Below are 15,400 nucleotides of genomic sequence, written 5' to 3' on the forward strand. Positions count from 1 at the left end.
ACTGAATTTCCTCTTGTGGGATCAATAATGTAAATCTTCTTTTTGTTCTTCTTCATGCTGGAGTATTTTTAGTCCTTGCAGCATTGCAATGTAAACAAATGTGTAACTTGTTGTCACTGGGAGGGATTGCTGTGAGGCTGGGGGCATAGGAACAATGTAAACAGCTCCTGTGCGCTACTGTATATGGGAACTTCTCCTTTTATGTCACTACCAAAGAGCAGATACTAGCAGATTAGTGACAAGTCTAAATTCATAAATTAACCCCAGGCGTTCTGGCTCTCCTAATTCCTTCCTCCCATGTTGAGGGTCCATCCTAATAAAATTATAGCTTTCCAGACTATGGACATAATTATTTTCAAAATGAAAGATGATAAAAATATTGTGTGCTTAAGATCTATGCTCCACTTTAGGGACTGGTTGTGCTCGGTCAAGGTTGAGGAGCCTTTGTAGTCAATACTTTTCTTCCGCTGTTGGGTTAGATCATAGGTATCAAACTCTGGCCCGTGGGTCAAATTTGGCCTGCAATGTAATTATATTTGTCCAGTGAAGCCATACCAATTGACTATTAGAGCTGGCCCACCGGTATTATCGCCAATATGTGGCTTGCCAACCACCAAGAAAGAGGAAGTAGTCGTAGTGACCTTATATGCTAATGCTAATTCTGGCACTACCCCTCTGAAAAATGATTAAAGGAAAGGCAGAAAATAGGACCTTTCTGAAAAGGTAGGAGGCAAAATATCTGTTTAGATATTTAAAAGACAGACCTGTTTGCCTTGTATGTGGAGCCAATGTGCATTACAAGGAGAACAAGAGATGACACTATAAAACGCAACACCCAGACAAGCACAAGCGTCTGGAAATGACTCAAAGGCACCAGAAAGTAGAAGAGATGAAAAGGCATTACATATTATTGGCATTACATTAACTTAAATTGCAAAAGATTGCTGTTGAAATTTATTTCAGAAGGCTGCAAATCAAAAGACAAGAAATGAATGCCAGTGATGTGTTTTTTTTATTTATTTGAATTTCGATTTTGCATGTTTGCAATATTGTATTGTGTTAAGCTTTACTTGTTCCATGTTCAGTTGTTGAGCAAAACTAGTTTGGGTCCATACCAAAAGGTGTTATAGCTGGAGGAAGATTTTTTTCAATAAATATCAATGTTGGCCCATGACTTTTTCCCAGTTTTTAATTTTGGCCTACTGGGTATTTGAGTTCGACACCTCTGGGTTAGATCAACAAATCTGTTGTATATTAACACCATTGCTATGTTGTTTGACTTACTTGTTTAATATTATCTGTCGCCACTGCTAAAAGAGAATCTTTCTCGCTGTTGAAGCTTATTTTATGACGTCTCCACACATAACATATTTAATGTGCTTGTTGTTTTGCTGGTGCAGTGTATAAGTGGCTGTAAAGGATTTGAAAAGCTACTACTACACGCAGCAACAGGGGTATGCTGCAGCCCCTCCAGCACCCCTTTAACCCTCCTTTTTTGCCCTTGACTTGAACATGAATTTCTTCAGAGTTTGTTAGCTGTAAACCCAACATGGCAACATAAATTATTCTGTGCTTTCTGGTCAAAGGTTGTAATGTTAGCAGGTTGTTTATTACGGGTCAGAATTTTTTTTGCCAGTTATAAGAGAGCCAAAATCATACTGGCAACCTCATCTTTATCCCTCCATCTCCCTTCCTCCTTCTTATTCACTTGTCAGTCAGATTCTTTGTGCCACAGCTTTCTTATTGCCACAAATAACACATCCAACACTAGTCAATGTGGCTTTTCATTATTCTTCTTAGTATTATAATTATTCCCAAGAAAGATGATCAGGCAGCCATTTAATTTTACTAATCATTCCCAGAATGCTGCTTTCTTTTTGACAACTTGTCATTGTTACATAAAAGATGTCAAAATCAGACTTTGACAGTTTGACAGGGCATAATATGTATAATAATAATCATCAATATGGTGGTATTGAGACCCGCGAGTCATTCAGTGAATGTAAAAAACAGAAAATAAACAGTGAACAAACTTTTCTTTGACAAGAAAAATCAGTAGAAAATACAGGAGGCTCAGCTGAACTTGTGCTTCTTATTTCTCTTCAAATAGGAAGGAAATATTTTTTAATACACTGAAATAAATTACTGGTTGCTGAAAATACACAAGTTGCACTATTCAAATCTGCTAACCAGAGTTTTGCTGCTGCTGTTGACACTGCTGCTGCTGTTGCTCTTGCTGCTGCTAGGCTGCTATGCTGCTCTTGCTGCTGCTGCTGTTGTTGCTGCTTCTGCTGCTGCTGTTGCTGTATAGAAGCACACGGCCTGCTATTATCTGCAGTAGGTGTTGATCTCTGGAATAGCCACTGTGATCCTGTCCCACCTCCAGCAGTGTCCCTCAAGACGAAGCATGCTGACACCAAAAGAATGCAGAAATGGCTCAGCACTGCTGATTTCACTGAAATCAAAGCACCTGCTGGGTTTGAGTTTCAATGCTGCCTGACACCATTTCCCCCTACCAGCAGTTATTCCAGGTATTTAGGGATCTCCCACCATCAAAAGACATGTACTTTAGGTTTATTGGAGAATATTGGGTGGATTCAAGCCACTTTCCTAGTGAACAATGTGAGGAGCTATCCCTAAATTCTGTCACCCAAATCAGAGATAAGTGGTTGTTGCCACTGTTCTCTCTCCAGTAATAAACTGGAAAAAGAACAGTGGCAACAACAGTTGCTCACATGGACTGTGGGTTTAAAGAACCTACAGTAACACATGACATCTGACATCTTATAAACTCACAATCTTGGCAAGCTCTTTTCCTTTTCTATCTTTTTGTCAGTTTCACAATTTGGGTCTATCTGTTTCTGATGCTACAATCTCTTCTTCCATCCTTATTTGCTAAAAGGAGGACAGGAAGTTGAGGCAGGAACATTGTTGTTTTGGTGTCTCTGTCAGCAGATTGAGAGCCGCCTACAGCCGACCCACAGTATCAGAACAAATCACACTGAGATATGGGATTTTCTGCGTGTGTGTGTGTGTGTGTGTGTGTGTGTGTGTGTGTGTGTGTGTGTGTGTGTGTGTGTGTGTGTGTGTGTGTGTGTGTGTGTGTAAAATGTACTATATCAGTTTGAGTTATAGCTCTGTGGATAATTGGTTTGGTGAAATAGTGCTGAGCTTCTGTGGCTCTGGTGCCTTTCTCTTCCTCTCCCTCTCTTTCTCTCTTTCTCTGTTTGACTCTTTCAGTTCTGTGTCTGTGTGTGAGTGCATGTGTTTTTATCAAAGTCTCAGATTCACTGCTTTATGGAGAAAGTAACATCTTTGTGCTCAGCATCACACAAGTGTTTTTCATTTTGTTCTCCTTGTGAATGTGAATATTTGCATAAATTTGAATTGATCAACAGTGATATTGATCATTTTAAGGTTCTTGGGAAACACTGTGATGTCAAAGCTGCCAGTGTTGTGCTGGCCTTACCTAGATACATACATGAAAAACTACCAACATTATTAGAAGTCCTGACACTGTCTGAAAATATTGATCTTTTACGCTTTCCAAAATGTCATTTAATCTTCTACCAGTCAGGAATCACCAGGTATGCAGACAGTGGCTCAACAAATATCAGATGAAGGGAGTCCTATTGTGTCAGGATCATCAACAATCATATATCCCAGAAATATGGTTTTATATCGTCCCATATTTCATTTGAATGTTCAATGGTTCTGCTCAGTTTATTTTCCAACTCTTTTAAAGATTTTTGACCTCTTGGGGGTCATGGGGAGGGTGCTAGAACATATCCTAGCCGCATTTGGACCAAAGTGTGCCTACATAATCTGAGAAATCCCAGACTGATACTGGCACAATAAAGTCTGCTTTTATTTTAGTTTGATTGCTCATCATTGATCATCATTTCTCAGCACACATTGGCCTGCATGTCAACATTCTGTATCATATATTTATCCTATATCATATCAGTCATGTCAGTACAGAACAAGTTTTGAAAGGTTTTGAAAAGCTTTATGTCCAGAGTATGCTTTTAGCTACTGCGTTATAAACGATTATTACTTCAATAGACGTCCTACAGCCGCTCCATCCAGACTTGTGAAGGTAACTAGTGAAGAGCCGGTCTGCAGAGCTCAGAAAATACATGACCCGATTAAATCAACCCAGGTTGTGACACCACAGCATCTGCCAAAAAGAAATATATATGATACAATCATCACGTAGCAACCACTCATGTGTGCACACGCACACATACGTGTGTGTTTCTAGGCAACACACTAAATCATCTCACATGTGCCTATTACAACCAGTTCAGCGAGCTGGGAGATTTCAGACCAGTAAGGCCATGAACACACATCTTTGGGGGCCTTCTGGCTCCAGCTAGGTGAACTGAGGGGAAACACAAAGGTGAACATTCACTGCAGAACTGCTTTATGCAAAATATGTATGAGGTCTTGTGTGATCCAAATTAATCTAAAACATGTAATTTTATATTCAAAAAGTGATGCCTTGTATTCTGTGAAAATTTAATTATGAGCAAGGAGTCCATTTGGAATTAAAAGAAAACCATAGCACTGCCGCCTGCCATCAGCATCAGACAGGATCAGCTGCCAGGAGGTACTGAGAAAACAGATCTGCTGATCATCTTTACTCTGCTCCTGCTCATTCATCCCCATTGAAAATGGACCATTTTAAATAAAGTAAAAATCTAAAGAAAATATATGAATCTTTTTGTTCTTGTCTTGTAATTAGTGTCTGTTGGTCACATGCCGCTCAACTCACTATTGTTCTCTTATGTGAACCACCTATGTGAAACAGATAAAAACACTGCTTTTGTGGATGTGTGTTTGTGTGCAGGTGCTGCCTCGGCAGACATGCGGCCTGTTTACTCACACCATCTACTATAAGGAATATCCTGGCGGACCTAAAGAGCTGGACAAAAGCATCCGTGGGGGAGAGCTGTTTCTCACAGTGCTGCTCAATCCAGTGAGTCAGATAAAGTGAAGAAATACACACACACATGAGCATGCACATGCACATGAATATGGGAGCAACTAAGATCCATGTAACCTTACATTTTACTTTTTATACAAGTTTCCATTTCCCCTTTAAATGTAACGTGGCTGTCTGGTTCAGTCTTTTTCACTGTTGTGACACACACACACACTGATACATGCTGTGTGTGTGTGTGTGTGGGTGTGTGTGAGTGTGTCTATTCCTGTCAGGGACTACTTCTCACAGTAGAGCTGTGTTCATCTTCCCACTTTAAATTAGATCTCACCACAGGGGGATTTCTGTCTCACACGCACACACACATACACACATGCACACACACACACAAATGTGCGCGCCCTCACAAAGCCACACATCGTCCCCCTTTCCCCTTTCCCCCACTGAGAATGTCAGGTTAGCTCGATTCCACTTTGAATTAAGATGTAGAAAGAAGGGTTTCGGTGGTGCTTCCCAAGTGGTCAACACAGCCAATCTAGACTCCTTCTCCCTCTGGAGCACTTTGATGCTGTGTTTCTGCTGTTCCTCTTCCTGTGCATCTATAATGTGCTCTAATTTGCTGACGTCCGTCTTCTTATCTTTCAAATTTCAAGTTTAATTTATTTTGCAGAATCTTTCCTGGTTAAATTTTACAACCTGCAAACTGTGTTTCTTTGAAAGTGACGTAAGGAGAGTTTTGGAGATGAATTTGTTATTTTTAAGGGCCTCGGTAACATGTTTGAAAGGATTTATAGCTTTAATAAAGTGTTGTGGTACAGTAATAAATACCCTTTATCTTCATGCATTGAGTGGAAATCATCAACACAAACTTATAAAAGGATGAAAAATGCACATTAGACGATTTTAGTTCCATTTCTGAAATTCAAATTTAAAAAAGTTTAGAATTTTTATTCTAATCATAATTTAATTTCTGCCAAACTCATGGTCAATAAGGGCTATTTGGGGCTAGGAATGTCGCTGTGCGGAGTGTGTGTGTGTGTGTGTGTGTGTGTGTGTGTGTGTGTGTGTGTGTGTGTGTGTTTGTGTGTGTGTGAGATTACATCTCTGCTCATAGAACGAAGGTTTTGGCTAACATCACCACTGATGTCATCTCAACATGAGCCCTGAGAACCGAGAGGGGAGCCTCTGCATGCTTGCTGTTCCTTTCTATCTCTTTCACATAAGGGCTCATATACGTTACACAATGGCTGAATTTCTTCTTGAAAGCCAGAAATACACAACAGCTAATTAGAATTCGTCCTCAGCTTCCTTACTCTTTTGTGCTTCTTGCTCAATGCTTTACTCTTTCTTCAGCCATATGAATATCTCTGGTTTGGTCTGTTAGTGAAAGAAAAGGTCCTCGAGAGCTTAGAAACAATTGAAACATTAATCAAGCTGAGCCTTCTTTTATGTAACACACTCACACATACAACCATGTATCCATTTAAGCTTTCATTTGTGTGTGTGTGTGATCAATAGTTTTCCACAGCTCACAGCTTTAGCTCCCTGGGGTGGTTCTGTTGTTTGATGATCTGCACATTGGTAATGTTGTCACTTCCCATTCACTGATTTTAAATCACATTTAGCATTTCTTGAGCTAACATACTCTGTATGCTAACATGTGCATGTGTGATGCATGTCTGTTTTTGTGCACGTGGGTGTGTATGTCTCAATGATTAGATCCATTTATATTGCTCCAGGCTGCAGCGGTCATTGAGTTCCCTGTCGCACATATGTGCCACAATCAATCAGACCACCTTAACCTGGCAAACAGACAGTAGGGAACAAGACATTCCCCAATAAATGTCCACAGGGATGAAGGGAAGAGGAGCTGCAGGGGGGCAGGAAAACTGGAAGAGCACTGACAGAAGGTGGCAGACAGATTAAGATTTAATTTTCAGGTCACGGCGTCTTCTGTTACTTGAGAATCCAGACACATAGAAACACACACACACACACACACACACACACACACACACACGAAAAGTGTTGCTGTCAGGTCTCTGTGCATGTGTGTTTGTGTCCATAGAGTTGACACAAACAGGGCTGTAGACATGCTGCATATCAGAATTGACATTTAGCGCACAGCTCTGCCGCTAAGCTTATTAGCCAAACAGCCAATATCAGCACAATCTGTGAATTACTCATTCTCTTGTCCCTAAGCCTTCCTCTCCTTTCACTGATGGCCTTCTGTCACTCTTCCTTTTTTCTTTTTGGCCAATTTCAAATTGTGTAATATCTTTAGTTGGTCTGGCATCTGGCATCTGAAGGCTTTTACACAAACACACACACACACACACACACACACACACACACACACACACAGACACACACACACATAAAATTTCAATCCAACATGGAGTAGAAAATAAAATTAGCACCAAAAAAGAAAGAAAGTCAAATGTTGACTAGAGCTGCATAAATGGACCTGAAATTATGTATTGATATTTTCACTGCTGTCTTATATTGATTTTCTTCAATTATCCCCTGATGAGACAGATACTTTGAGATAGAGAGGTAGCCTGCAAGCATGAAGGGGAGACAGGACGATTATGGTGAGAGTGAGAGAGACTGGTGATATCTGTGTGTGTGTGTGTGTGTGTGTGTGTGTGTGTGTGTGTGTGTGTGTGTGTGTGTGTGTGTGTGTGTGTGTGTGTGTCTGTGTGTGTGTTTGTGTGTGTGCATGAAAGAGAGACAGACAGACAGACAGACAGACAGACAGACAGACAGACAGACAGACAGACAGACAGACAGCAAGAGACCTCATTTTAGTAGCAATAACAATTCAATCAGGGACAAATATATGTGAAACTAAGTGATTTGGATTGGAAACAGGCTGCTACAACTGGATGGGTAGACAGACAGACAGACAGACAGACAGATAGATAGATAGATAGATAGATAGATAGATAGATAGATAGATAGATAGATAGATAGATAGATAGAAGCATATCACCAAATATATGATACAAATATTATATCAAATATTAATCTCTTCAGACATGGCATCTCTGTGCACACAAATGTGTGTGTCTGTGTATGTGTCTCTGTGTTTATGTGCGTGTGTGAGAGCGTTTGATGCTGGACTGACACGGTTCATCAGAACATCTGGGTCAGCATGAGATTGTTCAGAGGAAAGAGGCAAAAAAAACATCAACATCAAATGGATGTTGAGGATCAGACAAGGGGGGTAATGGAGCTGAGTAAACGGGCCGTTGAGATTAAAATTAAGATAATTCTCACTTCTCTGTTTCTGTGTCAGGCTTTGTTTACATTTTTTTTAATCAAATGTACACAAAGCAATCAAATTTGTAGAAATGAGACAGAAAAAAGATTCCATTCATTGAATTCCAAGTTATTCTTCTGTCACTCTCTCACACAAAAAACACACACAACTTTGGTATTTTTTTGTTTACACACCTCCAGTTTGAAGCAAAAAACACCTTTTTTAATTTTTATCTTGTTTCAGACTTGCTTGTTTTTCACCGCTGTTTACTCGTGTTTACTTGTGTTCACTTGTGTACTTGTGTTCACTTATGTTCACTTGTGTTAGATTGTGTTCACTTGTGGTGACCTGTGTTTTCTTGTGTTCACTTGTGTTCACTTGTCTTCATTTGTGTTTACTTGTGTTCAATTGTGTTAACTTGGGTTATATTGTGCTCATTTGTGTTTACCTGTGTTCACCATGTGTTCACTTGTGTTGATGTGTATTAGCTTGTTTTAAATTGTGTTCTCCTGTGTTCTCCTGTGAGTTGTATTTATCATGATGATAATTATCAGCTGATGAGATGGTAAAAAAATAACCTGCTAATGCGAAGGGACGTTTGTGCTGTCAGATTTAATTACAGCCATCTTTGAGAGTGATGCTCCAAACTGACCATTGTTGCAGTGATGAGGCCTCTAAGGTGGCCCCTCCACAGGTGTCCCACTCTGGTGTTTAACATCTGCTGATGTTCTATCCATAGAACAGGCCAGGCCACCTGGGCTCAGTGAGCACAAGTGCGGGATGGGTGCACTGGCCCTCATTGGGGAATGCATTTGGATTTGACTGTAGAAGTTATCTAAGCTTGTGTCTTTGATCAGCATGGAAGTGTGGACAGTCCCTGTACCAGCATGGACAAAGACTTTGCGAGGGTAGTTTGTATCTATGAGGAGCAAAAACCACCATTGTTGATCCAGTTGTTGATCTAGTTGTTGATCTTGCTGTTGAATTCCTGAGAGTGCCACATTTTGAAAGGTTATATTATCAATAAATGATCAACTCCTTCAGCCCTATATATTTTTCTGAGGCGTCATCGCTTATTCAGAAATCCAAGACCACCACGTGTCTTTTAGATCCCATCCCAACACACCTGTTGAAGGATGTTTTACCATTGATAGGCAGTTCTATCCTGGACCAGATCAATGGTTCTTTAGTGACAGGTTATGTACCCCGGTCCTACAAGGTGGCAGTGATTAAGCCGTTGCTTAAAAAAACATTACTGGATCCTGTTGTATCCTGTTGCAAATTATAGGCCAATATCCAACCTTCCTTTTATCTCTAAAGTTCTTGAGAAGGTGGTGGTGACTCAGTTACTGCAGCACCTGCAGAGAAACAGCCTGTTTGAGATGTTTCAGTCAGGCTTTAGAGCTCATCACAGCACAGAAACAGCAATTCTTGAAGTTACTAATGATCTTCTTATAGCTTCAGATCATGAACTGGTCTCTATGCTGGTTCTGCTGGACCTCAGTGCTGCTTTTGATACAGTTGATCACAGCATCCTGTTACATAGACTGGAACATGTGATTGGGATTAAAGGGACAACACTAGACTGGTTTAGATCATATTTATCTGATAGATACCAGTTTGCTCATGTCCATGGTGTTCCCTCCTCATTCAGTAGGGTTAGCCACGGAGTTCCTCAAGGTTCTGTACTTGGACCAATCCTCTTCAGATTGGACATGCTTCCTTTAGGGAACATTATTCGGCAGCATGGGATAAATCTTCATTGTTATGCTGATGACACATTTATCCATGAAACCAGAGGAGACAGAGAGGTTAGTGAAGCTTCAGACCTGTCTTAAAGACATAAAGTCCTGGATGTCTTCAAATTTCCTCCTCCTTAACTCAGGAAAAACTGAGGTCATGGTGTTTGGGCTTGAACCTCTCAGGGATAGATTAGATCACATGTTCACTCTAGATGGTATCTCATTAACATCTAGTCTCTCTGTGAGGAGTCTAGGAGTAACTTTTGACCAAAATCTCTCCTTCAACTCACACATTAAAACAGTCTCTAGAAGTGCCTTTTTCCACTTGAGAAACATCACAAAGATCAGGAAGCTACTGACGCGGCATGATGCTGAAAAGTTAGTCCATGCATTTGTTACTTCCAGGCTGGACTATTGAAATTCTTTATTATCAGGGTGTCCAAACAACTCTTTAAGAAGCCTCCAGCCCAAATGCTGCAGCCAGAGTTCTGACAGGTATTGACAAAAGAGATCACATAACTCCTGTACTGGCATCTCTTCATTGGCTGCCCGTTAAATTTAGAATAATTTTTAAAACCCTTCTTTTGACCTACAAGGTCCTCAGAGGCCTAGCTCCATCCTACCTGGAGGAGCTAGTGATACCTTACCAGCCCAATAGACCGCTCCGCTCTCAGAATGCTGGTCTTGTTGTGGTTCCCAGAGTTTCTAGGAGTAGAATGGGGGGCCGAGCGTTTAGCTACCAGGCCCCCCTGCTATGGAACCAGCTCCCTGTCCAGGTACGGGAGGCTGACTCCATCACTACCTTTAAGATTAGGCTTAAAACCTACCTCTTTGAAAAAGCTTATTGTTACTAATTCTGTAGTTCCAGTTACTATTATAGACAGACAAATTATCATACTTAAGGGGTCATCTAATAAATAGGTTAACATCTTAGCTATGCTGTTATAGGCCAAGGCTGCCGGGGTCCGGAAACATGATCACCTGACAGGCCTCTGTCACCCCACTGGGTCATGGTTTCCTCTCCTCTCCTCTCCTCTCCTCTTCCTCTTCCTCTTCCTCTTCCTCTTCCCCCTCCTTCTCCTCTCCTTCTCCTTCTCCTCTCCTCTCCTCTCCTCTCCTCTCCTCTCCTCTCCTCTCCTCTCCTCTCCTCTCCTCTCCTCTCCTCTCCTCTCCTCTCCTCTCCTCTCTCTTTACCCAGCCAGCCATCAGCAGGAGGGTCCCCCTACATGAGCCTGGTCCTGCTCAAGGTTTCTTCCTGTTAAAGGGGAGTTTTTCCTTGCCACTGTTGCTTGTCTGGGGTTAGGCCCTGGGATTCTGGAAAGCGCCTTGAAACAATTTTGATTCTAAAAGACGCTATATAAATAAAGATTGATTTGATTTGATTTGAATGATAAAAGAGACAAACATTAAAACCAGCGAGACATGACACGGAAACACATTGAGTTATTTCAGGTTAAATCAACGGTGCCCTGGTCAGCAGCACATAAAGACATGTCCCTGGACCTGGTGTATCCCATAAATCCTTGCTCCTGGAGGCACACACCCTCTGGTTTAACTCTTGTCAGTCTGCACAATATAAATTTAGAAATGACAAGAGGACACAGGCTAGCTGGACTGTTAATGATGCTAACAGCACCAGAGATGAGAAATGATCTTTGTTTTCCACAGTAGGAACAGTTGACTCTCCCTTCTTTGATTTTCCAACTTGGAGGCTGAAGAATGAGAATGTAAAATACAAAATGTACATATATCTTTCTTGATGTTTTTTTTTTTTTGCCTTCTCTCTTCTTCAGATCAGTATTTTCATGACCCACCTGTCCAACTATGGCAACGATCGGCTGGGTCTGTACACATTTGTCCACCTGGCTTCCTTTCTTCACTCATGGACAAACCTGGAACTCCACACTCTCCCACCTTTGCAACTTGCTCACAAGTACTTCCAGCTTTTTCCTGAACAAAGAAACCCCCTCTGGCAGGTGTGTTTGCATGGGTATTTATCCCAACTTGTCTACTCTTGTCTTCTTTTGTCCCGGGCAGTTATTGTGAGGACTCTCCACCAGTGAGAGGAGCACCTTCACTGCAGACTATGAACATATAATAACACTGAGTTGGTCAAAAAACAGTGGAATTTTGGGTGGACTGACTCAAGTGAGGGTGTTTATGTGACTCTTTTTGTGACTGTGTTATTATTTAGGTTTTTACATGTTGTGTTGAAAGAGATGTGCACATCTTACTTGAGCTTCACGCTCAAAACAAACAGGATGCTTATATTTTCCTTTTAGGACAAAATATGTACCGGTAATCTGGTTCAGTAAACCCTATACAATGAACAAATGTGCATAGCTTGATATGCTTTTATAGCTATTTATGCTGCTATGAACGAATTTCCTCCCTTCTCACCTGTGATTCTGTAGAATCCATGTGATGACAAGCGGCACAAAGACATCTGGTCTAAAGAAAAAACCTGCGACAGGTTACCCAAGTTCATGGTTGTAGGACCTCAGAAAACAGGTAAGACACACATAGACCAACAATTACATACAAAACAACAGAAAAACATCCTAATGCACCCTTTCTCATGTTGGGAAGCAAAAGGGCAGGGAAATGTGGCATTGAGCCATGGAGCCCTGCCCTTTGTCTCACAAACAAAAGAGGATACTTAAAGATCAAATTCGAATGTTATTTAGATCCATGAAGATACCCTGATGTGTTGCCAGGAGTCCCATCTATTCAAAGTTCTGATTATTAACCACATCTAAGATGAGGAGGTTGCACTGCTGTAGCTGTTCTGTGTAACATGATCAAGCTTTTGTGGGAGCAGAGGGGAGAGCTGGATGTGGGAGCTGGGCAGCGCAACAGGGTACACCAGCGTGTGTGTGTTTGTGTGTGTGTGTGTGTGTGTGTGTGTGTGTGTGTGTGTGTGTGTGTGTGTGTGTGAGGACACACGACCGCCACGGAGGGCCAACACCATTTGGAATCATTTGATGAGGAGGCCTGTGAGCTTGGCAGATGCAAACAAGCCAACGTGCATGCGCATGCAAAGTGTACTCTCAGCAAGATATAAATTTGGCAAAGGGAAATCAGAGAGAAGAGGGAGAGAGAGAGAGAGGGAAAGAGAGGGAGAGGGTGGGAGGGAGGGTGAGGGAGAGAGCAAGCAAGATAGAGGGAGAGAGAGGCAGAGAGGGAGACAGCAGAATTAACAAGCCAGTTGTGAATTATGTCTTTTCTTCCAGGGACGACAGCTCTTTATCTCTTCCTGCTCATGCATCCTTCCATATCCAGTAACTTCCCCAGTCCAAAGACTTACGAAGAGGTTCAGTTCTTCAATACCAATAACTACCAAAAAGGAATTGATTGGTGAGGACACACACACACACACACACACACACACACACACATACATACACACACACACACACACACTTACCTACTTTTAATTCTGTTCATCTTTTCGTGAGCTAAAACAGAGGTAACCATTGAGATTATAAACAACCCTTTTTTCATGGCTATGAGTGACTGAATGTGTCTTGTTGTCTTCACTGATACATTTAGGACTCAAAATCAGTTTTCTAAATGATTTTTTAAGCCTGCAAACATAAGCCAACAGACATATGGTTCTGTAAATTTACCCATAAATGGGATACTTAGATGGTGCAGATGCATCTGGTGCTGCTTCCACAGTCATCCAAAAACTCTCAGTAAGGCACAATTGAAATTATGGGTTCACTTCAGGCGAGTTGTTCACACACAGATTAACTTTGAAACTTTGAGACTTTGAAAACATTGTATTCCCCTTTTGCCTACGGTCTCAGGTACATGGACTTTTTCCCCGTGCCCTCTAATATGACCATGGACTTTCTTTTTGAGAAGAGCGCAAACTATTTCCCCTCTGAGGAGGCCCCACAGCGAGCTGCTGCCCTTCTGCCCAAGGCCAAGATCATCACCTTGCTCATCAACCCCTCTGACAGAGCCTACAGCTGGTATCAGGTAGTGCACAGCACCACTCATGAGTTCTTAAACTAAGAGTCTGTCCAGTCTGCGGAGCAGTAACAATTGGCCTGATTTATCTGGAAAGTCTCAATGTAGAAAATGTCACCACATCCTTTAGGATCCCAAATGTATTTGAGCAATGAGACATGAATTCTCATAACGCCACAGCTCAAACATTATGTCCTTGTCTTTCCCAGCACCAAAGGGCTCACGAGGATCACGCAGCCTTGCAGTTCACCTTCTTTGATGTCATCAGTGCCAAACCTGGAGCTCCAGGATCCCTGCGCTCCCTCCAGAGCCGCTGTCTCATCCCGGGTCTTTACTCCACGCACCTTGAGAGGTGGCTTACCTACTACCACGCTAACCAGGTAAACCAGGCCAACTCGTCTGGAGAAACAAAAGAAAAGATAGAGAACAGCACAACCTAGTGGCTAAATGTAGTAAAACAACACAAATTAAAGTATGAAATGTACCCTATCCAAATGAAGGACAGATGTTTAAGGAAACAGAGTTATTGAGAGCAAGTGCATTTAGGTACCAATTATATGTTGCTCCCAAATCTGAAGAAAGGAAGGATGGAGGTGTTTTTTCTGATCTTTGTTAACTAAACATTTAACATGTAGGGGCCAGAAATGACTTTATGGATTGCTTGGTTTCAGTTTCTATACTAGTATTTTGCTGGAGTGTATTGTATTGTTGCTTGTTGGGGCTCAGCCCTTGGGATTCTGTAAAGCGCCTAGAAACAATTTTGATTGTAACAGATGCTATATAAATAAAGATTGATTGATTGATTGATTGACTGACTGACTGACTGACTGACTGACTGACTGACTGACTGACTGACTGACTGACTGACTGATTGATTGATTGTGCACCAGTACAGTATGAGTATGTTTGTAGGTTCTGATCATCGATGGCCATCAGCTGAGAACTGATCCTGCAACAGTGATGGATGAGGTCCAAAAGTTCCTGGGAGTGACTCCTCACCTCAACTACTCCCAAGCTCTCACGTGAGCCTCTCTTGATGTCTGTCTGTTACTGCCTGTCCACTAACTTAACTGGGTTTCAAAACAGCTTTTACTCACGCCTGCTTGATTTTTATGGCTAAACCTCTACAAATCCTGAAATCTAGTGGTAAAGGTTGGTCAACTGAGTGTTCAGCTCCCATGTTTGACTTGCTTTCAGACAGGAACTCCCTGCATTTCCAGAGCAGAATGAAAGAATCAGCTGTGTTATGTGGTCACAAGAAAGGCAACCAAAGTGATTTTGATAGTTCAAAATGAAGAAAAGGCTGCATCCCTGATGGAAGGAATCATGTTGTTTTTATAAAACAAAGAACAAGGATGACATGCAGTAAACATAAAATAAATTATCTTAGTAATGTATGTCCATGTTCCACCAAAACATTTTAAAATTGGATGACTTAAACACTATTTTATTTATTTATTCATTCATTCT

General features: G+C 41.4%; 1 protein-coding gene across 5 annotated transcripts in view; it reads left to right on the plus strand.

Annotated features, from left to right (window-relative positions):
- Window positions 1-15,400, plus strand: part of ndst3 (N-deacetylase/N-sulfotransferase (heparan glucosaminyl) 3) — a 49,241-nt gene that overhangs the window by 30,493 nt on the left and 3,348 nt on the right. For all 5 annotated transcript variants that reach the window (XM_029850140.1, XM_029850139.1, XM_029850143.1 and 2 more), the window contains 7 exons: window positions 4,853-4,981; window positions 11,746-11,928; window positions 12,367-12,463; window positions 13,186-13,309; window positions 13,765-13,939; window positions 14,140-14,310; window positions 14,843-14,952. In XM_029850140.1, the coding sequence (XP_029706000.1) occupies window positions 4,853-4,981; window positions 11,746-11,928; window positions 12,367-12,463; window positions 13,186-13,309; window positions 13,765-13,939; window positions 14,140-14,310; window positions 14,843-14,952 (989 nt within the window). The remainder of the gene's footprint in view (window positions 1-4,852; window positions 4,982-11,745; window positions 11,929-12,366; window positions 12,464-13,185; window positions 13,310-13,764; window positions 13,940-14,139; window positions 14,311-14,842; window positions 14,953-15,400) is intronic.

This window comes from Takifugu rubripes, chromosome 17 (genome assembly GCF_901000725.2).
Source record: "Takifugu rubripes chromosome 17, fTakRub1.2, whole genome shotgun sequence".
NCBI classification, from domain to species: domain Eukaryota; kingdom Metazoa; phylum Chordata; class Actinopteri; order Tetraodontiformes; family Tetraodontidae; genus Takifugu; species Takifugu rubripes.